The sequence below is a fragment of the Egretta garzetta genome, unplaced genomic scaffold (genome assembly GCF_000687185.1).
Source record: "Egretta garzetta isolate BGI_Z169 unplaced genomic scaffold, ASM68718v1 scaffold45, whole genome shotgun sequence".
Lineage (NCBI taxonomy): Eukaryota > Metazoa > Chordata > Aves > Pelecaniformes > Ardeidae > Egretta > Egretta garzetta.
This window is the reverse complement of record NW_009260028.1, coordinates 5,203,876-5,227,575: the sequence shown is the minus strand read 5'-3', so window position 1 is coordinate 5,227,575 and position 23,700 is coordinate 5,203,876. Positions and strand designations below refer to the sequence as shown.

Sequence of the window (23,700 nt, the reverse complement as noted above, 5' to 3'; positions counted from 1 at the left end):
AGATGTTGACATCTTTTCAGAGCAAGTATTTATATTGTGCTATATCAGATTGAAATGGCATGTACCTACTGACATTCAGTTGTGTCTCAATGCAGAACAAAAATAGCATTATCTGTCCCATACATAGTAAGTATTGCCAAAGGAAAGTGGTTTAACTATCAGGAAGAATAAGCCCACAACTTGCACATAAAATACACCAGTAATTAGACATGCCTTCAGTATGGAAGTTTGATTCATTATGTTTTTGCAGCAATGTACTTGTGATACAGCATTGCAATAGCAATTAGCAACAGTAGTAACAAGGAAAGGAGTATTAACTCTCATCGGTGTTAACTGAGGTTCTTTGAATTCTTAGTAGCATTTATAATACTACAGGGCCTTTTATTCAAGTAGTAGCTGCATTTGAATGACGTTGGTAAATGTGTGCACATCAGGGGAAGAGAGAAAAAAAGAGACATGCCCTCTTCATTCTCCTTCCCACCTCCCCTCCAGCGGGAATTCAGTAGCTGCAGAAGGCAGACTGGCTGTTCTCAGTCATCACTGGTACAACTAGAAGTGATAGATCAAGGTCCTCTTGTCACTTTTCCTGTAGCTCCATCCTTAGGTCAGGAACCCAGCATGTGAGTATGGCTGCCAGATGGTACCTTGGCTTCTCTCACAGGGCAGAAATCCTGATTTCTGATCTCCTGCAGCCTTAACACAGACTTCTGGTCAGTTAGCTACTTCCCTAATCTTAGATACAGCTCGGCAGTGAATGCTGTCTCCATCTCTTTCCTCTTGGCTTCTCTCCCAAAGCAGATGAAAACAACATAACAGCAAGTTTATCTGAGGCAAACTGGTAACATTTGCTGATTTTCTTCTTTTCCAGCCTGTATTGTAGGTATTATTGTTGTTATTACTATTGTCATGCCTATTGCTATGGGTATCAGAATATGATATGCTGCCATCAGTGTCCCTACTTGTGTCATCTTACAGCTAGTCAACAGCAGTTATACCAAAATATAGGAAGTCAATGGTACACAGAAGGCTTTTTGTTATTGCAGAATAATACAATCTGTCTCTTCAGCTGCTATTTGAGGGCATCAGGTTTACTTCTCTGCAGTGGCTTTGATGGGTGGTCTTTGTCCTTATCATTAAAGCACTCTTGGTCTAGCCCTGGATGTCTGATTAATCATCTCCTGGCCTAGGTTGAAGATCAAATGTTAAGTTCATGCTTGAGCGCCCTGCAGCTTTGGTTCCTATTCAGGCTTCTACCTCTTGGATAGTAATTTGTGAAAGAATCCAGTGTGGGCATAGAAATGAAAGTTAAACCTGATGTTTACAGAGGGAACAAAGTGTGTTGCTGCAATCTATTGTTGCCCAGAGACTAGAGAAGATGGGGATCACTGATCTACAGAAAAGGTTTTTGCTGTTGCACTTTATAAGAACTCATTTAGCACTGGACTGAACTCCCCTGGACATTAAGGATTTTTGCAGGTTCCATCATGTGGTCCTTTGTGTGCACGTTATTTTGTGTTCTGGAGTATAAATGTCCGATACCATATACATTTAAAAATAAAACCCAGCAAAACTAAATCCCTTACCAAAACAATACTAAAAAGCACCCTCCCACGAAACAAGACTGTCTACATGGAAGAGACTGTTTGAACACATTATTCAGATTGTTTGATGTATTGTAGAGGGTACTCGCACTTGAGCAAGGAGTGCACTGTAAGAATTTACATACGGTTTGTTTAGTGCTAGCATTTTTGCCCATTTACAAAGGTATTGTAGCACCTTTCTAGACAGTTGCAGAACATCTTTACAGAGTGAAGTATTAGTCTTTCTTGCTGAAGATGTTTTGGAAAAACAGTAAGAACTAAATTGTTGACTAGTATAAATGAGTACGGTTCACGTCAGTCTTCATCAGGTTTCAATTAGTGCAGTTCGATGACATGTCAGTTCATTGCATTACTTCCTTGCTGTATGTAATGGTGTAAACTGTCACAGCTTTTTTGTCTTCAAGCAGAGACGCCAGGTTTCAAGTGGCCTGCTTTGGGCTGCTGTTCAAAATCTGAGAATGAATTATACAATTCATTTTACCTTGACTGTGAGCTCCAGCTGGTAAACTGTTATGGACAGTCATATAATTTTATTTATTTGTTTCATTTCTATAGGGCACTTGCTTGGGCTTTCCCATGATGACTCCAAATTTTGTGAGGAGAACTTCGGCTCCATGGAAGATAAGCGCCTGATGTCCTCCATTCTGACCAGCATCGATGCTTCAAAACCCTGGTCCAAATGCACTTCAGCAACTATAACAGAATTTTTTGATGATGGTCATGGTATGTATTATCACACCTCATCTAAGCTACATGTTAGTTTTTACTGTGATCTATTTTTTTAATAAGAACATTTTATATGAGCTTATTCATTCCTTGCTCATCTTCAGGACTATCTTGGAAATGCTTGCAAAACAAGGCAAAGGTCTAAAAGGCTGGCAGAGTCTCACCCTCCCTTTGCATGGTTCAAATGCAAGAAAGAAGAAAGAGCTGACGTGTGTCGTGTGCTGGCAATAATTTGCTTTGGAACACGGAGTGTTTTTTGTAAAAGCATGAAATTAGACTTCTCTTCCCAAATGCCACAGATATGAGCTCAGAGAGTACTTTAAACAGAGGACACAAGGAAATGGCTTTTTCCTCACAGAAATTAAAATGGGTGATATGGTCTCCTTAGTGTTAGACTACAGTTGTAAGCAGAGTGTATGTGTTCTAGTTACCATTAATGACATTTAGTATGTTTATAATGCCATTATATATATTATGTTTATGTAGAGGGGCTGTAAGCAAGAATTAAGACTCCTCTGTGCTGTATATGATAAAAGATTACCTCTGCCCCAGGAGCTTTCCTTACCAAGTCATGTAACTAATATTTTATTAAATATGTCATTTACCCTTTGGAGAATAAGTGCAAAACTTTCATTTTCCAAAAGTAGTAATAAAAACGCATAGTCTTCACTCTATAATGAATTTTAAAGTCTTCGTTGTGCTCCCAAAGCAACTGCAGTTCTTAAACAAACCATTCAAATTCCAAAATGCTGAGATAAAAATGACATAATTGAGTGAATGGATCAAGTTGTTATGGTAACCGAAATGCTTATGGATAAAAAGTATGGTATGTCTGCTGAAGGTAAAGGTTTTTTACTTTTAAATATTTTGTTGGCTACTTTCAGTGCTCTCTGAAATATTTTGTCCTGTTTTCCTCTATTGGAGAATGACTTCATTTTTTCTCTCAATTTTATGAGATCCATTAATCTGTACTGTCCTGTTTTATGGTCCATATTGCTCTGGCATTGACTTAATATTACCAAGTTAGTTTCCACATATGGAGAGAACGTTCCTTTTTGAGTTTAGTTACTGAGGAACAGTACTGTTCACTGGGGTCAGAAAAAGGGACCTCTCTTGCCATCCATGAATGACCTCTTAGAGAGCACAAGGAACTCTGAACTACCATTTCCTCTTCTGTTCCTCTCACACTGCGGGCGAGTAGAAAGGTCATTCTCATTTTTTCCCTTTTTTTGTGACCTGACCTCTTCTCTTTACTGTGCATCCAGCTAGCTGCTTTTTCCAACAATGAAGCAAGCAAAGGGAGCATTTCTCCCACCCACCTCACTTTTGGCTTATTTGTACCTGGGGGGATGCTTGAAATTTGGACCTTTATCCATGAGCTGGACCCAGTCTCAATGTAGAAGTAAGGAGGGGCTGTAACAATCAGTCCTACAGGTCTAAGAATGTAACTCTGCCATTTTCATTTGGGAGGAGCAGGTAGGAGCTTCAGATCCTTCAGAGCTGCGCTATGGTCTCCTCGTTCAGCATGAGTGCTGTTTTCCTGTACACAAAGCTTAGCAGTCCTCAACTGCGGACGCTTTTCACAAAGTCAGGTATTCTTTGCTGCATGTCAAGGGCTTAGGATCTGTCAGTCTGTTAAACACATAAGTTAGGGTACATTGCCCTTTCTAATACTCATGAGTAGTTATCACTCAGGCGTGTACTCTCAAAGAGTTATCGATGTGATGAAATAATTTACAGGAAATTTGAACCTCTTGTCATAGAGGTCCATAGTCCTCTGGGAATTAATTTTATTACTGATGCTATTGGAGTGATGTCAAATACACAATGTTTAGGGAATCTGTTTTCTTGAAAGATCAGGCCTGTAGAGACCTTCTCTAAGAAACAGTCATCCTTTTCTGCCGAAGTTTATTGTTTTCCAGTTATTTATCTTAAATCAAAGATTTGTCTTAACACAAACACTATCTATGAAGTAAAAATGGAAGTCAATGATTTAAATTGCAGTTTCTTGAAATTACTGTGCCGAAAAGACATGCGTTATTTTAGGAAGGGAACTTCTGCTTTTATTTTCTTCTTGCAGCCAGTGAATGAATCCATAGCTCCGTAATTCCCATTTGTAACATACACTGAGTGTACCAGAAACCACAGGATCCTAGTAGAGCATGACGCTGCCTTTCCGACTGCTTTGGGCTGACCATAAAACAGTGCAAATGTGCCATATTTCTGTGTTTCCTTCAGAATAAGCGTGTGTGCTTTTTGGGTTGCTCATTTTTTTTCCTTAGCAGGGGCAGATGTACTGTCGTCTAGTTGCAGTGTTTTCTCTCCCTTCTTGTTTTCAAGAAGGTGCTCCCCTTCAATCTTCCCTTAGAAAGAAGAAAATCCTCTCTTTCTCAAGTGCTGCTAGGCAGAGAAAAAAAAAACCTTAACCATTCAGGTGTAATTTTGAGCAGTGTCACAGGCATAATGTAGACGAGGAAGGCACAAAACAGCAGTAACAACGGAAGATTACAGATATTCATAGGCCAGGCTTTTCTTTTAGGATGTTTGTGATGGGATTTTGCATAGTCACAGAAAGCTTATGTGGGAAACACTGAACAAGAGGAGACTCCTCCATTCTCTAAGAGGCAGTGTAATCAGTTTGCACCAAGCTTTTGGTCTGAGCGGGCATGAGCTTATAAATTGTGCTTTGTGACAAACAGGGCATGGCAGCATTGGTGTGGGGAAATAAATAAAGTGCTTCATCTGCTGCTCCTTATGGCTAAGCATAATGAAATGTGAATGAAGTCCAGAAGTTTGGATCTGTGAGCAGTATTCTACTATAAATATAACAGTCAATCTCTTACCAAAGCTTGAAGTAAGTTTCCCATATGGATTTAGATGTTCACCCCACACCACTGTAACAGCAAACATCACAGTATTGACTCTCTAATTCCTTAACATCACTTTACTGATTACCGATGTTCCTGTTGGCAGTGCTGGGTTAACGGTTGGACTTGATGATCACAGAATCATAGAATCGCTTTGGTTGGAAAAGACCTTTAAGATCATCGAGTCCAACCTTTAACCTAACCCTGCCATCCCACCACTAAACCATGTCCCTAAGCACCTCATCTATCCTTCTTTTAAATACCTCCAAGGATGGGGACTCTACCACCTCCCTGGGTAGCCCATTCCAGAGCCTGACAACCCTTCTTAAAGGTCTTTTCCAACCTAAACGATTCTGTGATTCTGTGTGATTTTCTAAGTTTGGAAAGTGATGTTGGGGTGTGGACTCATCTTGTAAAATATGGGTATTTACTATGTAGGTAGCTATTACTAAACTGCATATTTAAGTTCCCATCATAGTGCAGAGGGACCTAATCAATGGCATGAGTGGTTTGACTGATCTCCTGAGTTGCATTAGTGGTGCTGAATTACACCATAAACTCATTTGCCCAAGTAGTGAAACATAGGACAGCTGACTGAATTGCAGACACCATCATTACACACAGTTAAAGGCAGCTAAATAAATCCCAATATAGATGTCTTGTCCATGGTCAACCAGGAGGTCTGGGGAGGATCAAGGTGCTGATTCCCTGTCTCCTGAGGCCCACTCTGAGAACTATAAACATCACTGTCATGATATCACCGTTTGTTTTACACCCATGAGATGACCCCAGACAGCAGTTTGACATTTAGGAAGAAAAGGCTGAGTTAGTGTCCAGAAGACAGTGACATTTATTTCCATCTGCTTTTAGCCAGCGCTCTCCTAAGGTACTAATTGCCTTTATTGTCATGCCAACCACTCAGCTATGGTATGATTGCTCGCGATTTATTGTGTTTGTCGGAGTGCTTGGTGCTCTGTGCAACCTGAAACAATGACTATTTCTGGTTTAATTAATTTATATACTGATTATCTGCTTCCTGCACAGATCTCATTCTGCCTTCTTTTCCCAAGATATATTGCACATCACACTGAGGAGAGATAATGAGGTGGCTTAATTAACACTGTCATCAGACAACAGTGTTGCTCTATACCAGGGCAGATGTTCTTTGGTACTCAGGACAAAACATGGGAATAGCAATATATACATGCTCTGTATCTTGCAATGTAATGTAGTGAATTGAAGCTCACTCTGCCCCTCTCAACCTGGGGGCCCAGGGCAAACCATTCTCCAACTTCTTAACTCTGTCTTTTCTGACCATTGCAAGTAGGAGGCTGGACCAGCTGGTAGTGAAAACACCTGTACTTCATTGCAACCTGTCTAAACATAGATTACCACTGCTATTATCTGTAAATGTAAAGTTTTTTTTTTTATTATTTTCCTGTGGGGAAGCCTTAGGGGCCTTTCCTATCTTCAGTTTTGAATTTATCATATGAGATCAGCTGGAACACCTGGCTTTATAGACATTATACATGTTTCCTCAGAGCAGTGTCAGTTAAGGAGAACTTTGGATCTCATTCCCCTGTATTCTGAAGGGGAGAAAATTCTGTATTTGCTATGTAAGCGTGTAAATCCTGTCTGTTATTCACATGTGAAAGGTATTCAAACGGGTGTCAACTAAAATGACTGACAAATCAAGTATATGCAAGGATGTGACTTTTTTTTTCTTTTTTCTCTAAATTTATATTGCCAGTCACATCAGTCATGGTAGATCTCAGTGATGGGCAGCAGTGTCTGTCATGGCAAAATTAATGTGTTATCACGATGTTTTAAAATACTGAATAATGGTTGCACTTGGGAATTTGATAAACACTGCAGTCATATATAATAGTAGTGTGTACCACTACGTGTTGACATGCCTTCCCATCACTGCCCTAACACTGTACTAGCTTCCACCCCTATCAAAAGGTATGTGAAGTAGGGCTTCCGCTGATCTTTGCTTTTACAGAGTGTAGTTTTGATGACAACTTTTGGCAATGATGGCCTTCTCAGAAACCCCAGAAAAAAAAAAATCTGTGCTTCCTCACTCTTCACCACAACTTTCTATTTTATACTACAACAGGCTTTGAATGCTAGGGTACTTCTAATTATCTCGTGGCACTCAGCTCATCAGTTAGCATTGGCACACCTTGTCTTCCTTAAAAAAGTCAGTATAATCCAGATTAAAGATAAGGCTAGGGTAAATCAGGGTCAGCAAAGGACAAATGGAACAAGTTTAACAAGACAGAGAGTTTCTTGGTAGTAAGTGATGATGCAGAAAGAATTTTTGGCTGATTTGGTTAATTGGCCTTAGTCTTTAGAGGAAAAAAAGAACAGCTGCAGTAAGTGTGTGCTCTGGAGGGGAAATACAAGCCACTGAGAGATGGGATATTTGGCTTGTTTAAAATCATTGCCATAGCTTGAAATTCTATTCTATTTGTGTAAATAGTGAGGATTTTATAGATAGCCTTTTTTCACCCGTAATCCAGCTGAAGAACACTGGTGTAGGTTCCAAAGTGAAGTAAATTGCGGTAAGTTATTTTGGCCAAGGATAAGTGAAGCTTGCCCAGACCACATATCCCTTTCATGAAGTGTAAAAGAGGTTACACTGAATAAATAGTTCTGCATGTCAACAAGTAAGTTTTTCAATAGTAAAAAAAAAATAAATCAGTAGATCCTCTAGAACCTAAATGTGAATTCTCATTTTTAGAGTGTGCCAGACAAATCTTGACCTCTGCAATATATCTCAAAACACATATTCAATTCTTTATGTTCTTTTTTTTCTTTTCTTTCTGTTACTTATGTATTTTTGTATAAAATGGATAGCCTTCTTCAAACTAATTCCAGAGCAGCCAAGTATCATTCCCTACAAGGAAAGCCCAGTCCAGATTTACCGCCAACATTAGTTTTGATATGCAGCTTATATATTTCCTTTGATCTGTTGGGGTTTTTTCTTTTTTCTTTTCTTTTAAGTGCCTTGTTGGCTACAAGTATGGTTTTTTATGATTTTTCTGGCATCCCTTTAGAAGCTTTACCATTTCTGATGTTCTGTCTTAAAATTCAAATTACAGCTTTGCTTACTTTGCCATGAGTCTTGATCATCCCTTAAATCACAAACTGGTAAATAGAGTGGAATGTCTTCAGAGTCAATTCTAATAAAGGAAACCAAGATGAAAGGCCAAAGGGACCTGAGTAAAACTCATTTACACCCTCAGACTGGAAGCAGGCAGCTCGACACCTGGTGCACTGCTGGGTGAGAACACAGCTGCAATAGTATGACCTTGTCCAAAACCTGATGACACCTCAGAGAGCCTTTCCATTCACATCAGCATCCTCTGAATGAGGTTTGCCGTCATCATCAGTGTGCCTAACTGACAGATTTGTAGCACTGCAGAGAAAACTAGGAAATGAGTAATAACAGGGTGGTTTGCTCTTTTAGGTAACTGTTTGCTGGACCAACCAAGAAAGCAGATCCTGGGCCCTGAGGAGCTTCCGGGACAAACCTATGATGCCATTCGTCAGTGCAAACTGGCATTCGGACCCGAATACACAGTGTGCCCTGGTATGGATGTGTGCTCTCGCCTCTGGTGTGCAGTTGTGCGCCAAGGTCAGATGGTTTGTCTGACTAAGAAGCTGCCTGCTGTGGAGGGAACACCATGTGGAAAAGGAAGGATCTGCCTCCAGGGAAAATGTGTTGACAAAACCAAGAAGAAATACTACTCAGTAAGTTACCAGCTGTGGCCCTAGGGAATTTTAGAAGGCATGATCCTCAAAGGTGCTGATTTTCATGGGAGTGAAAGAGACTTCATGGAAGTCAGGTTGAAAGCTACCTTATTTTTCCACATGTCATTGGAGTGTTATTGGTGAGGGATATAGGAAAAACACTCCTCAGTTTCAGGAAGCATGTTTTCTTCTTGAAGTATAAAAGCCTTCATTCCTGGAAAACTGGGAGCATCCCTTCAGAGTAGAGGATTTGCCCATTCAGTAAGTCAGATCTCAGGATGTACGGAAAGATTGTCAAGAGCCTGTTCTTAACTTCCTGAATTCTTGGCAACAGACTGCAAGGTAAATTAAATCTGTAAATTTAATTTTTACAGCCCTCATCTGAAAGGCCCCAGGTTCCTAACATTAGTAAAGAGAAAGGTGAATGAAGTTCATCCAGAATATAATTTCTGGAGCAGAAAAGTTTGTACCTCAGTGACAAGAGTCCCCTCTGTCAACTTTATACATCTGAAGAGTCCCCAGGCTCATGACAACTGTCAGTTGCACAGTTCAGATACTTCTAAATTTACTGTCTAGACAGTAGCACTGCCCCTTCTGTTATACCCACAGAAGAGGTACAGACTTGTAGAGCTTTGTGAAGATAGTTGCAAACTATGAGAGTGATTCAAATCAAGCTACAGCCCTTCTAACACCTTTTTAATGGAATTATAGCCTTCTACATGCTGTTGCAATACTCTTTCAGCAGAGTTGCAAACTATATCTGACAACTCCACCTCTTGCCAGCAATTCAGAGCAATACCTACACATCACAGAATTGTATTTAATTAATCATAGATCAGCTTTATGAACATACTCTGGGAGCAGAATCCCCTGGAGGTAGTTTAAGGGGTCCTATTGGTAGGAATAGCAAAAAATAAGAGAGCAGCACATAAGACTATGTCCGCTATTTCTGGTGCATGGGTGTCTTCCATGAACAAGCTGAAGGCAGCTGTGCAGAGCAAGGCCTTGTATTGCCTTTCCATGCACAGTGCCAAATGAGATGTCATCAATGTGCAGATAAAAGACAGAAGTTAACTCTGCTGGGAGAAAGAAGGTGCCTAAGACCTGTTATCCCTGATTAAAACGACCAAGGAATGGCCTTCATTTGAGGAAAACCTTAGCAGTGTCTTTGAGATGAGGCACCTTTATTCACAGTTGGTTGATGTCCTTACCTCCCACTGTTCCATATATTTCAGGCTTCAAGCCATGGCAACTGGGGGTCCTGGGGACCCTGGGGACAGTGCTCCCGTACCTGTGGCGGAGGAGTTCAGTTTGCTTATCGTCACTGCAATAACCCAGCTCCTAGAAACAATGGCCGGTACTGCACCGGCAAGAGGGCCATCTACCGCTCCTGCAACGTTGCACCCTGCCCAGCAAATGGTAAGCGCCTTCGTGCCAAAGTGCCTCCATGCTCCAGCCTCTGTGTTCATAGGTAGTAAATGTTGAACATCTACTGTGAAAGGAAACAACAAAGATCCATTGTAGTTTCTCCAAAATGTATTTACCAAGGCAAGACATTAATCATTAATACAATGCCATAATTATTCCCCCCCTGCCCCCGCCCTGACGCCATACAGAAAGGATGCTTGAATGAAAAGAAATTTCAGTCCTGGAAAATGAACCGTAATGCAAACTTTAGTCCTTTAATGCTTATAATGTCATGGGAAGATTTCCAAGCTAAAACAGTTGAAGGATTTGAAGGCCAGTTCTAAGTCAAGAGGTGAAGTGACGTAACTTAAAACTTATGTAAAAAAGAAATTGAAATAATAGATGGGCATAATGATATTTGCAGCGTGGTCTGAAGCAGTCACTAATGATGTGAATAACTCTACAGCTAAATCTTTTCGACAAGAGCAGTGTGAAGCAAGGAACGGCTATCAGTCTGATGCAAAGGGTGTCAAGACATTTGTTGAATGGGTCCCCAAGTATGCTGGAGTGCTTCCTGGAGACGTTTGCAAGCTCACCTGCCGAGCCAAAGGAACTGGCTATTATGTGGTATTTTCTCAGAAGGTAATGGCATCTCCAATCATGATCTCATGCTCTGGTTTAGAAGTGTCCTGTATCTTAGAAATCTTTCTCTACAACATGGTAAAAGAAGTTAATAATATGATTCAAATATTTAACTGTGAAATAGGATTTAATGGTTTGGTCCACTGATTATACATTAGGACCAGAACTGGCCTCTGAGAGACATTTTTCCACATTTCAGTATGTGGATTAATGAAAAATATGGGCCTCTTAGTGCACTCTGCAGTAGTTTGTTTTCAGTAGTGAATAAAGTGGTTTCTGCCTGGAGAGTCATCTGTCGTTCTGAGGTTTTCTGGAGGAGAAAGAGTACTATGAGTTAAAGGGTAAGTTTTGCCCTGGATCACGTTAAGGGAGTCCAGAGTAACTCTTCTGGAGCCAATTAGTGTAGAATAATTTGCCAATTAGTATAGATGTGACTTGTGGTCAGTTTGTTAGATGCAATTCGAACTGAAATGCCTCCCACACTTATACTTGCAGTTTTCTGCCTCTAAATGTTATGAAGGTAACATTTAGACATAGATGGCTCAAATGCAAGGCTATCTACAAGTACTGTTCTTGTTCTTATTAATAAGCTGTAAGACCATCATTAAAGCCAGGGTCATTTTAGTGTCTTACGGTGGAGTTACCTGTCATTGCTTTCAGCCTTTTGCTAAATTTCATCTGCTTTTGCGCTGGGAACGTTAGACAAACTCAGTCTGTCAGGGTAGGCACTCTGTCCTGAGCAGGTAACATAAGTAAGTAACTGGGTTTTGCCGGTCAGATTCACAAAAGCAGATCTTTTCCATGGTAGTTTTAACGAACGGTCATTTGATTGCCTAGGTAACCGATGGTACTGAATGTCGACCGTACAGTAATTCAGTCTGCGTCCGGGGAAAATGCATCCGAACTGGTTGCGATGGCATCATCGGTTCAAAGCTCCAGTATGACAAATGCGGGGTGTGTGGAGGAGACAATTCCAGCTGCACAAAAGTCATGGGAACCTTTACCAAAAAGAGGTATTGATCTTGAGTATTACTAAATGTATCTTGTTGTGCAAATAGAAACTCTGCTGTGTGCTTGCTTTCTTTCTGTCTCTAAGTGCAATTTTCTTTCATATGAAGATTGAGCAAAAAAAATACATTGTCTGTGCTTTATTGCGCTTTCCAGATGTTTACAGCTGGCCTATTAACATTACTTGGAAACTGGCACATAATCAACTGGCAAAACACTGTACCCAGTTCATTCCTGACACAAAGTGCCAGGGATAGAGGTGAGCACCCCATTAATAGGAAGATGGCCTAGAATAAGGTATAGCATCTTGTGCCACTTGCTAATCTCACTGTGTCAGATGGCTTGTGGTTTCTAGAGGACAGAGGAAAGGGAAGAGAGGAGTGAATCAGAAAGTTGTTGGGGTTGGAATAATCTGGGTATCCCTGAAACGCTGCATTTTCCAGGTGCTGCTGTGTTAGCAAGTCACACGGTGAGAATGTGTTTCATCTCCTCTAACTTTGAATGGCAATGAGGACATCCCACCGGGTTTAGTGACACAGATTCCTTGTGTAGTTAGTGGACACAAGCAGACAGCATTAGAGCACAGCTATAAAAGTCTTCCTTAGTATCTGAGAGGGATTATGCCCTAAAAATGCCTTCTCACACTGCTGGCTGAGTATATGTGGAGCTTAGATGACTAGATGAGATGTCAGAAGTAGCATCTTAAGCATGACTGTTGCTATATCTGTTCATGTCCATTGGCAAAATATCGATCTCCAGATGGATTTTTTTTTAAGTCAAAGTATTTATAGCAGTTATCCATCAGACATTTTTCTGTCAGAGTTCAGCTTTTAACTATAATAATACAAGTAAAATAAAAGGAACCACTGAGGGCAGCGATAAGCTTTGTACGGAGGTACTGATGTCAAGTAAGTCTGCTTTCTGTCTGAACTCTTGTTTCCCTCCCTCTTCAAGTCTTAGGATTCATAGGAAAATGAGGATTTTTAATTATTGTTTATATAGATTCCAAGGTCTCAAAGGACTGCTGTAGTGATGTACTCACAGAAACTTCCAGTTGACAATTCCTCCTCAGTATCCGTGACTGCATTAGTGTACCATCTTTTAAAATGTACATAAACTTAATTTTGTTTTATATCTTCCAAATTCTTACATAGCATATTGAAAGCTATCAGAAGTTGAAATCTGATTCCTGAAATGACCTTTTATTTCTATGCATTTGAACATACTGGTTAATAGCTGTCAAAAATGGCTTTGAGAGTAAATTTATTCTAAATATAAACATAACTAATCTTCTTCCTTGTAACCCAATGATTACTAACCCTGTGATGCCAAAACACCTCGTCCAAAAAGAATGACTTTCCATCCAAATTAGTAATTATATAAACCGAATCTTTTCCAATCTGTAAATATTGGAATGTCTGGGATGTCTAAATGAAGAAGACCGTGCGAGATATACTTCAAGTGATTCAGTAATGATCCTTGTGCTGGAATCCAGGCTCCAGCAAAAATTTTAAAGGGACTTCATGAATTTCAGTGAGACCAGATTTGTAGCATAGATATACTTGGAAATGGAGAGATTCTATTACAATTATTCCTATGAAATTACCATCTCACTCCTCAAATCATGCCTTTAACTGAAATGAGACTGGTGAGAGAGTAAAATACTAATTCAACCTCAATGCATTCAAAAAGTCGCCCCATTTAGAAAGTAATAGTCAACCTATCAGTAACGTGTTCTAACTTGATTTTGATTGAATTTTGGAGCGACGAGGATTAATTTTTTTTCTGGAAGTACTGGTTGAAACAATTCCCTTATGTGAGTAATTGACTTTAAAATAAAGCCCTCATTAAAATAGTGAAATCTTAATTGGCTGTAAAATATTTTTTACATATGAAAAGGTTGTAGTAAAATTCTCTTTTCTCCACTGAAAAATAGCAGCTCCTTGCATGGCTGTCCATTATAAACCAAGCTGTAGCAATCTGTACAGTAAACGTACCGGGAAACTATTAAATGTACAAGGGGAAACCAGTATTTCCCATAGCAGACAATCACCATAACAACATTTGTTTGTACTTTTTTTTCTTTTGAAGGAATCAAAACATAGTCTTCTGGAAAACTTGCTTCCTAGGAACTTTTTTTAAAAGGCTGTAAAGCCCAGTTGTCAGAAGTTGGGAAAAAGGAGAATTAAAGCTGCACATGCTTCTTTGTGCACATGGAGTGTTACAGTTCTTTGTGCAGATGGCTTGAATTCTCCAGCATTGCTTTTAGTTTTTGAACAAATGATTTTGTAACTTTTAATACCATGTTTTAACAGAGTGATTTTGGCAACTGTTACGTAAAAATATTTGTGCAGTGCTGTAGAGCAGAGTCCCCCCCAGCCTGTTTTTCACACCATATTCCTTCAGCTTTATGGAGGTGCTAAATCAATAGAGTTTTAGTCATTGTCCTGTAACTGCTGGAAATAGCAGGGGAATAGCACAAGCGTTTAATCTGTAGTCTGTTCAGTCTCTACTTGTGCAGCCAAAACTTCTCAAAATTAGCAGTCTGTTTTTTAAACAAGCTCAAAGGAGACCCCTTTGCTTTTACGTGTTTCTAGTATAGTTTCTCATTCCTTTTTTTCTAGAAGTTTCAGCACTAAACTTTTCAGGTACGAGATACTTGCAGAATGACTTTGTCCTAGGTTTAGAAATGAGAATGCATGTCTCTGAGGTCCAGCAGGTAGCTTATAGCTATGTATGGTCTTCAGATTTTTTTCCATGAATCAGTACAGTTAAAATAAGTAACATACTTGTGATAGTGATAAGTTCCAGCACACTTGCAGGCTTTGAATGCTTGTCACTTTCGGTAGAAGAGTTAAATATCTTTCTCTAAATCTGAATTAAGATACTTCATAAGTAGCAAAGGAGAGAGCTCTGTGATGATAGAAATTAAACATTTGGGCGCACCTCATATTAGACACTTGACAATTAATCTTCAGCTTTATGAATTTGAAAGTAAACAAATTTTTTATCAGTGATCAAGATTATTTTTAAGTGTTCCCAAGGTACCTCTACCCAGCTGTTACTCTGCTCATGCTTTCCTTAATCATCATTATAGCAAAGACAGCAAGAAACAGCTGTAACCAATGCATATCTCATTATCTTTTCCTTGGCAGGCAAAGCGTGCATCGTATTTCATATCTCCCACCCTTTGCTGAAATATATAAGCTATCTGTTATTTTTCATTCCTCTCGTATCTGACTCACGTCAAATCATTACTAAAGCTAAAGATTAAGCAATCTGAAGTAAGCGCAGTAGAAATTTCTTCAAGAACATAAAGAGCAGTACAATAGACAAACAGTGGAACCTAGTTAAATTAATCTTAGATCAGTCTCAAGCCAGACGGATTCAGGGCCTGAACTAAAACGAAGCAAGGTGTGTCACACCAGTGACTTCATTAGGTGTTGCAGTAAGGCTCGAGGCTTATTTCACGCTAGCTACTGAATACTCTCTTGGTTTTTACCTTCTTTCAGCAAGGGCTACACAGATGTAGTGAAAATCCCAGAAGGGGCAACCCACATCAAAGTTCGGCAGTTCAAGACCAAGGACCAGAGCAGGTTCACTGCCTACCTGGCCCTGAAAAAGAAAAACGGTGAGTACCTTGTCAATGGGAAATATATGATCTCCACTTCAGAAACAATCATTGACATCAATGGGACTGTCATGAACTACAGCGGCTGGAGTCACAAAGATGATTTCTTGCACGCAATGGGACACTCTGCCACAAAAGAGGTTCTTATCGTGCAGATACTTGCGACTGATCCAACTCAACCCGTGGATGTCCGCTATAGTTTCTTCGTGCCAAAGAAGCAAGGGCAAATGACTAACTCTGTCACCAGCAGTGGCAGCAGCAGCAGCAAAGTAACTCCACAGCTCATGCAACCCCGCTGGGTTACGGGGCCGTGGCTTTCTTGTTCTCGAACATGCGACACAGGATGGCACACCAGGACTGTCCAGTGCAAAGACGGGCATGGAAAATTAGCTAAGGGGTGCCTTCTTTCTCAGAGACCGTCAGCATTTAAACAGTGCTTGTTGAAAAAGTGTTAACCTGTGGTTGTGGTCTTCTTTAAAAGAGGTTTGATTAAGCCATTGTTGACATACTGGTATTAGGTCTGCCCAGACAGAGAGAAGCAAAGGCTTCAATGTACTTACATTCAGTCTCAAATTATGGGCAGAATCTGCCTATTTGGACCAAAAGAAGATGTGCACTGCTTTAAATAATAGTAGGGTGATCTTAATATGTCAAAAAACCTAAGCGTTAAAGTTGTTATGAGCCCTCTGTGTCTGCAAAAATATAAAATAAGATAATGCAAAAGAAGAAAAACTAGTGAATGGAGGATCCTGGGATATTTGAAGGTTACAGAATCATCTCCCCTTTTTCACCTACCTCTAATACAGTATGTCCTTAGAAAATGTCACGTGTACCCATGATACCACAGTAGCTTATTTTATAGTTTTGTAAATATCTTTCATTTGGTATGTCACTTTATATCACTTGGTTCTATTAAAAAATCAAAAGGCAAACTACGTAAGCAAAGTGATTGACCAAAGTATATCTGCAACCCTTGTGGACTTGGTCCATTCTTCAGGAAGGGCCGCAGATGTTTTACTGGAAAATGAAGAGCTTGCTGCTGGTTTTAAAAAGTAAGACCTTTTGGTTTTGACAAAAGGAAACACATTTTCATGCTAGGAATTTCCTGACAGCAGATCATTATTCTATGACAAATACTGTGTTTCCACCAAGAAGGAGCATTGCAGCAGCTTGCAGACGGGGGATCCCCACGGGTACGTCGCTCAAATAGCAGCACCATCAGCGACTCCTCACCGTGTGTATGTCAGTCACACACAGAGAGGAGGATTTGGCTGCTAGGAAGAGTTTGTGTACAGTTCGCTTGTAAACCTTCCACTAGTTCCAGCTGTGTCACAGCTTGGGGTCCTTGTTGATGAGCAATAGCTGCTAGCTTCTTCTTTCCATAAAACAAAGGCATACTGTATTTTGTAGAAACTAGTTAGAGAACCAAAAATTACAGGTAAGATAATCAAGTGTCTTCTAACTCAGATATTCTGAGGCTGTGTTCAACTGCTTTCTCTGTTATTTTCTCTATGGCTTCCACCTTGAATCTAACAATGTGTAATGTACCTACATCTTTTGAAGAGGCTATAAAGGTCAAAAAAACACAGCAAGCAGTTAATATTTTATCACTGTTTTGTCCATCATGTCTAACTCTGGTATTCATCTTACCAGCAAAATTTGTAACTATTTGTCTTTTTTGATTGTTTTGTGTGTGTTTGGGGGTTTGGTTGGTTTTTTTTTTTATGCTATAGAAGGCATTCATGTTTTGTATATCTACCACATTTGGGAGGAAGAGGGGTCACTAGGAAGTCAAACCACATCAGGATGTGGAAGACTTGCCCAGTAACAGTAAGACTGTTTCCACAGTACAGGCAGTGGCTGGTAATAGTTTTCATTGGCAGCAACTTCTGAATCCCATTAATGTCTGGTAGGAGTTCTGTGACCGAGGATGGGCATTCCGCCTTCTGCAGGTAACAGGTGGGGGCCTGACAGCAACCCTGTTAAAATCGCTTCCTTTTATACCAGCAGGCTTTGATTTAAGCCCTAGGATAACAGGTACAGAAAAGAAAGGGTTATAATACTGATGAAAATAGAATCCTGATCTTTTATTCATTTGTTCATCCACGCAGGAGAGTATGAGACTGCAGGAGGGTTTTCAGGCAAGCCTCACAGCTGTAAGCCAATGGTGCTCGAGCACTGAAATACCCCAGGCTCTTCTGAAAATCCCAATCATGAAATCGGTAGAGAAAACTTGTTGGCATATGTAGCAAGGGCAGGTCTCACTCCAGGCTGACACAAACATGTTTTTGCAACTGTTTTTATGAGCTCTAAGAAAGCATGTGATGATTTCAAAACAGCATAGAATTGCTACATCTACAAGTATGAAACCTGGAGAAGTATCTATTCTTGTACCCTCTTCTAAGTAAACAGTAATAGGGGCAGGGCCTCCTCCTCTGTCAAAATGAATTACCAAGGAATGTACTAATCATCTTTACTAATCATCTTCAGCTTTCTGGAATGGTGTGGCCTTCTTATTAGGAGTAGAATCTGTGCAAGGCTGTGGATCTTGAGGAGAATTCCCCACTTAATCTGTGATCCCACCCTAAGAACTGAGATCAAGGCTCTGAATATTTGCAGAGTTCTAGAAAGTTAAGATTTATGGCTTCTCTAACTATTACCATAAGATCACTTTGAAGTGTCTTATTTTCCTTTCAAGTAATCTAATTTTTATACTTATATATGTATCACGCATTTTCTAGAACCTCTCAAAAACCATCATGAGAGGAAAAATAAGGAGATTTAATGTGTCCCAGCGTAGACAACATTTGTCTCTGCATACAACCGCCGTATTAAGTGGCATTTGGTTTTCCTGTGTTTTATCATAATAGAGACAGAATGTGCAAATATTTGTGTTTGCATCATAGTAATAATTTATTATGTATTCAACAGAATGAGTAAAGCTTTTGGATGCTATTCAGGCTCCGGAGGAGCAATACCATACACGGGTATAAATTTAAAGCTTCCATAGATCAAGAGTATCTTTTTTCGTAGAAAGAGTTTATTTATAAAAAACAAATAAATATGAGAACAAACCACTATAATGATTTTTCCCTCTTCACCAGTGTAGTAATGAAGCAAATGAGCATGAGCAAAAAGCAGTTGCCTTTATATGGTGAGGGCGCAAAGGGGACACACCAAGGAAGCAACCCTGAAAGTGGAAGATAAACTAGGGCAGCCTGTTCTTGGTAACACTCGCTCCTTAGCTGTTCTTTGTAATGGGACTCCTGTTCCAAACCTTGCTTTTGTCAGTCAGCTCTCTCATGTAACTGATGAATGAAAAATTGGTGCAAGGTATGTGACTTACTTTGTCATTTCAACCTCTGTTCTCCACTAAGTTCCTTGCCGCTCGCCTGTTAGGTAATTGTTTACGTTACTAGCGAGTGTTGCCAAACAGGATTCATAAAATGCATCTAGGGGATGGAAGCCCGGAGTATTGCTCTTTGCATAAAAAAAAGCGATCGCTCCTCGGTGTTAAATTCCCTGCTGACTTTTTGGGACACATCTCCAGTGCCCTTAGGTGGAGTTTGACCCTTAAGTGTCGGTGGTTTTTAGAGCATCTGCTTTTCAAATAAGACATTCTCAGTAGGAAAAAGCCTATCGTCTTTGGTTTGGCCGTATGCAAGAAAGAAAATTGAGCTGCCCTCCTGTGGAAACAGTTTTATCACAAGGGGGAGAGGGAATAATTTTGTGGATTAATCATAACTGTAAAAAAAAAAAAAAAAGCAACACAGCACTGAAAAAAATAAAATAATTTATTGTTTTTACAACTGGTATGTGAACGGATGTAATGAATTTATTTATTCTTATTTAACAAAAATACCAATTGTGCAAATTCTATATTTAAAATGTTTTGCTATCGTCTCTGTCTCTCTCTTTCTCGCTCTCTTTTAATTTATGCTTCAAATTTATGTTGAAAGTACGCCTTGTGAGTTTACATAATGTATGGCACTGGTTATTTTTTGTATGTTTTTATTTAGAAAGCTTTCTGCATGAAACAGGAGTATATGTGTATACATGTGTGCACACTGTATAGATGTATATTCTTTTTCTGCTACCGTCTTTCTCTCAGAGAAGTTGTAGATTTTTAATGTTGTGACACCTCATGCACAAAGCTCCTTGTTACACTTCACGTCAAAAATCTCTCAACTAGCAAGTCATAAAGGTCTGTGGAGCAAAAAAAAAGAAAAAATAAAAAACCTGTGCTAGCTCCTGAAGAAGTCAGGCAACGGCCTCGCCTTGGACTGGCGTGTGCAGTTCCTGCTGCACCCCTCGGTGATTTAGCACCGAAGCTGGTAGGAGTCTCACCCTTCGCTTCCATGGGAGCAAGTTCAGGCTTGTCATAAACGGGAGTCCTCTACATGTGAACGAAGTTTCTCTGAGTGGTCAGGGTGGCAAGTGAGTCTTCTCTTATGCAGCTTCTTACATTTAAGTGAAAACACAGCAGAGAAACTCTTGTGAGCCTCTTTAAAAATACAGCTGAAACAACGTATGATTTGATTTATGAAGGCTGAACCATTAACAAAGCTACTTTTTCAGTCTTTCCACCGTTTATATACATACGTAAATATGTATCTATGGCTGTAAAAAGTCAAAAGCCCAATCTGGAAGGCTTTGCAATGTTTTGACTTCATTGTATGCCAGCTCTTTGCACCACGTCAGGGAAAGGTAGACACAAAAAGGCCAGCAAAGCAAGCGTTCCCAGTGAGTGATTCCTTGAAAATAACAATATCTGTTTGCTTCCGCTTCTCATCCAGTCCAGCTACTGCTGAACTCAGGGGAACTTGTATTGGGTCCAGTGTAAGGGAGAAAAAAATGCAACAGAGACAAACCTCCAGCTCTTCCACAGTCAGCGCCTTTAGCAACACAAAGGAATTCTGTAGCCGCTTCACCAGAGGGGCGGTGCTGCAGGGTGCAAATAATCTGTCTCAAACTGTTGAAAGTTACCTTGCCCATCAGTGCCCACATTCAACACCAGTTGAATTCCAGCCCAGCCTCTCTGCCCAGTGTTTGCTGCCATCCAGGCACTGCCAAAGACCCAGGGCCAGCCACAAGGCTTTAGATGAATTTGTGATGGCCAGGGGGTGACGCTTCCTTGCTGAAGACCCACTCCAAAATGCCAGGGAAGGACTATAAGCCTTGACTTCGACAATCTTTAGGGCAGCCTTTACACAGGCTTTGTAAGGACGGAACATTAACAACTGGGTTTTCAGCAATATGTTTAGGTGAGTGTTTCCCCGCATGCTAACGAGTGCCGTGCTGTTGTTGCTGAGGAAGATGGACCCTATGGCGAGAGCCAAAATTAGATTCTTTGAGCACAGGCTGCATTTTTCAGAAAAGAAATTGCTGGTTTAGAGGTTTTTGTTCCTTTTTTTAATTCAGTGATTAGTTTTTACAGAGTTGCCAGAGTGCATCATTGCATTCATACATGTCACTGGTAACATGTTCAAGAGGGTTTTTTACTGTGGCTACACCGATGCTAGCTTGTATAGTAAAGCTAGTTCAAAATTATTCTTTTGAATAACATTGCAAATACAAATATTTCAGATTATCACAGGTAATGACTCTTGATGTGAGAGAAATTGTCAGGTCCTCAGCTGGCACCGCAAAATGTAGCTTTGGGTTTTAGAAGTTTTTATTACAAGCACAAATTTTCAGTGACGGCATACAAAATTTGAAACACCCCAAACATATTTTCACTCTGCCAGGTGAGTGGTGTAAGAACTTACCTGCAGACATGCCGGACCAAACACCTTGATACGGCCCCGCCGCTCTGCACACTGGGGAGCTGCAGGTCAAAACCAAAACGCACGATGTCGTTTGCCCTGAAAGTTGTCTGCTCACAGCCACTGTAAGGACACTAAAAAACATTTCCACCTACATCAGCCTTGCGTAGTCTGTGCTGGAAGGCATGCATGAGCACATGCAGAACTTAACTGCGGCTAAATGCAAATGCCTGTTTTACTTGTGTGTACATAAGCACATGCATGTGTAGATATACACAAGTATTTGGGTGGCCATTACTCCCACTCGCGGGGCAGAACAGTTACGCCGGTTTTAGTTATACCTATGTAAATTCAGAGTAACTTCATTACATCATTTGGCTTTGCAGGAGCTGCTTCAGACTTACACCACTTTAAGTGACAGCGTAATTTGTCTTTTAATTTATAGGAACTGGTTTACAACAATTTATCATATGAACTGTGAAACTTTCAGATAGTTTATCATATGAAACATAGGGACAGTCAAGCATAAATGCATTGTTAAAATCCCATCAGTTACAGGAAATAATATACTGAATTCAAGGACATTGGAGACAGTGTATACTCCTGTATAGCAATAAATCCATTTCATTTCTATTGCCAGGTCATCTGCCTAACATCAGGTAAGATAAAATGAGAGAGGTATTGTAGGGAAGACTAATGGGAAAGCACAACGTTTGGTTTTGCTTGGTTTATTTCACGTGCCTCTTTATTGGTGTCAGCATATTCTGGGAAGTGTCACTTTGTGCGTTACAGATAACTTGGCTGAAATACCAGTACTCGTTGAAAAACCAAGATGTGTCACAAAACTTTTTTTTTTCATCCTAGTATGTGTCTACTCAAAGAGAGTTAACATTTTTAGAGCACTACTATGTCAGCCAGTTTACATCATAAATAATATGTTATGCAAAATATAAATTCATTTGAACTGAATTGTACAAGGTCTACACTGTACTATGACACATTGAAGGCCAATATTTTGTTTTGTAAACTATTACATATGTATAATTTACCAGTTGTAATCTGAAAACATTTGATTCTGTGATTTCAGTAAAAGTAATAAATATAAACTGTATCATAGGTCCAAAAAAATTTGTTGGATATGGTATGTTTGTGGGCTAGTGTTTGCCGTTTGTGCCTCACCAGAGACAGGTGAGCTAAAGGAGATTGAGCTGATCCCTGCGTTAAAGCATGAATATTCTTTCTATATCTAAACACTGCACTTCAGTTGTGGTGGGGTGGATTTCTGCCAAAGTGGTTTTGTGAGTCGTGAAATGTTAGAGGAGAGTGCAGAAAGCGGCATGCAGTGCCCGTCCAGAGCCTTAGACAAAGTTCCTGTTAGCTGCAGTTCAGAAAGGTGGGATCTCCTGAGCTCCCCAAAGCCACCACGAAATCCATGGGGTCTGCCCAAAAGCAACGCCCTGCAGAATTAGGGGATCAAGATAGTCAGAGTGAGATTCCTAATTAGCCATATAAACCAACCTGAGAGCAGCAGAAACCTGCTGGAACGGCTCATGAACGTGCACCATGCCTGCAGAAGTGGTGGTGCAGCGCACATGTCAAAGGAAAGACAAAAGCAGAGACCTGGGGGCTGGGCTGGGGAGACAGGGGTACACACGCTCCTACTGAAGCGTGGCTCTAAAGATGCGTTCTTACCAACACGTACTTCTCTAGTAGAGCCATGTTACTATGCATTTTAATTCAATTTTCATGCTGACTTCTTGCTTATCCTTTCTCATTCCACAACACTAAGTCGGCAGTTTTCTTGTTCCTGAAAACAAGGCTTGCTTTCCAAAAGTAAAAGCAAACTCATCCTGTCTAAATCTTGCCCCATATGCGTGTCTACTCTATTGATTGCTGGCATTTTTATGAATTTTGGATTTTCCCCTGTTTTTTTTTTTAAAGTGGAGGTTTTGCTTTATTTTGTTTTGCAAATTGTAAATGAAATTGATTCTTATTTACAGAAACCCTTTATATATACCTAGGAATAGCTTTTCTTCCTAGGTTGTTCATACAATGGCAGCAAAGCTTTACAGAGCTGCCAGTACCTATAGAGAGGCCCAAGGCCTTCAGAAAAATTTGTCTCCTGATCTGTTACACTACGTATAAATTGCTCAAACCACATGACAAGAGAGCTGTCCTGCTACTGCTTGGTACAATGTATGTGTGTATATATATATATGCACAATATTACATATTTGTATACAGCCTATAGGTATATAAAGATGTTTCAGAAAACCTTGCTTATACGTTTACAC

The 23,700-nt window shown here is 40.1% G+C and overlaps 2 protein-coding genes across 2 annotated transcripts in view; both read left to right on the top strand.

Annotated features, from left to right (window-relative positions):
* Window positions 1–16,923, top strand: part of ADAMTS5 (ADAM metallopeptidase with thrombospondin type 1 motif 5) — a 51,267-nt gene extending 34,344 nt beyond the window's left edge. Inside the window, exons 4-9 of the mRNA XM_009640888.2 lie at window positions 2,157–2,324; window positions 8,670–8,953; window positions 10,189–10,372; window positions 10,827–11,002; window positions 11,840–12,015; window positions 15,523–16,923. Of these exons, the coding sequence (XP_009639183.1) occupies window positions 2,157–2,324; window positions 8,670–8,953; window positions 10,189–10,372; window positions 10,827–11,002; window positions 11,840–12,015; window positions 15,523–16,096 (1,562 nt within the window). The 3' untranslated portion in view covers window positions 16,097–16,923. The remainder of the gene's footprint in view (window positions 1–2,156; window positions 2,325–8,669; window positions 8,954–10,188; window positions 10,373–10,826; window positions 11,003–11,839; window positions 12,016–15,522) is intronic.
* A 648-nt stretch (window positions 16,924–17,571) lies between these two features.
* ADAMTS1 (ADAM metallopeptidase with thrombospondin type 1 motif 1) overlaps window positions 17,572–23,700 on the top strand; it is a 40,895-nt gene continuing 34,766 nt past the window's right edge. Inside the window, exon 1 of the mRNA XM_035896418.1 lies at window positions 17,572–17,593. Within this exon, the coding sequence (XP_035752311.1) occupies window positions 17,572–17,593 (22 nt within the window). The remainder of the gene's footprint in view (window positions 17,594–23,700) is intronic.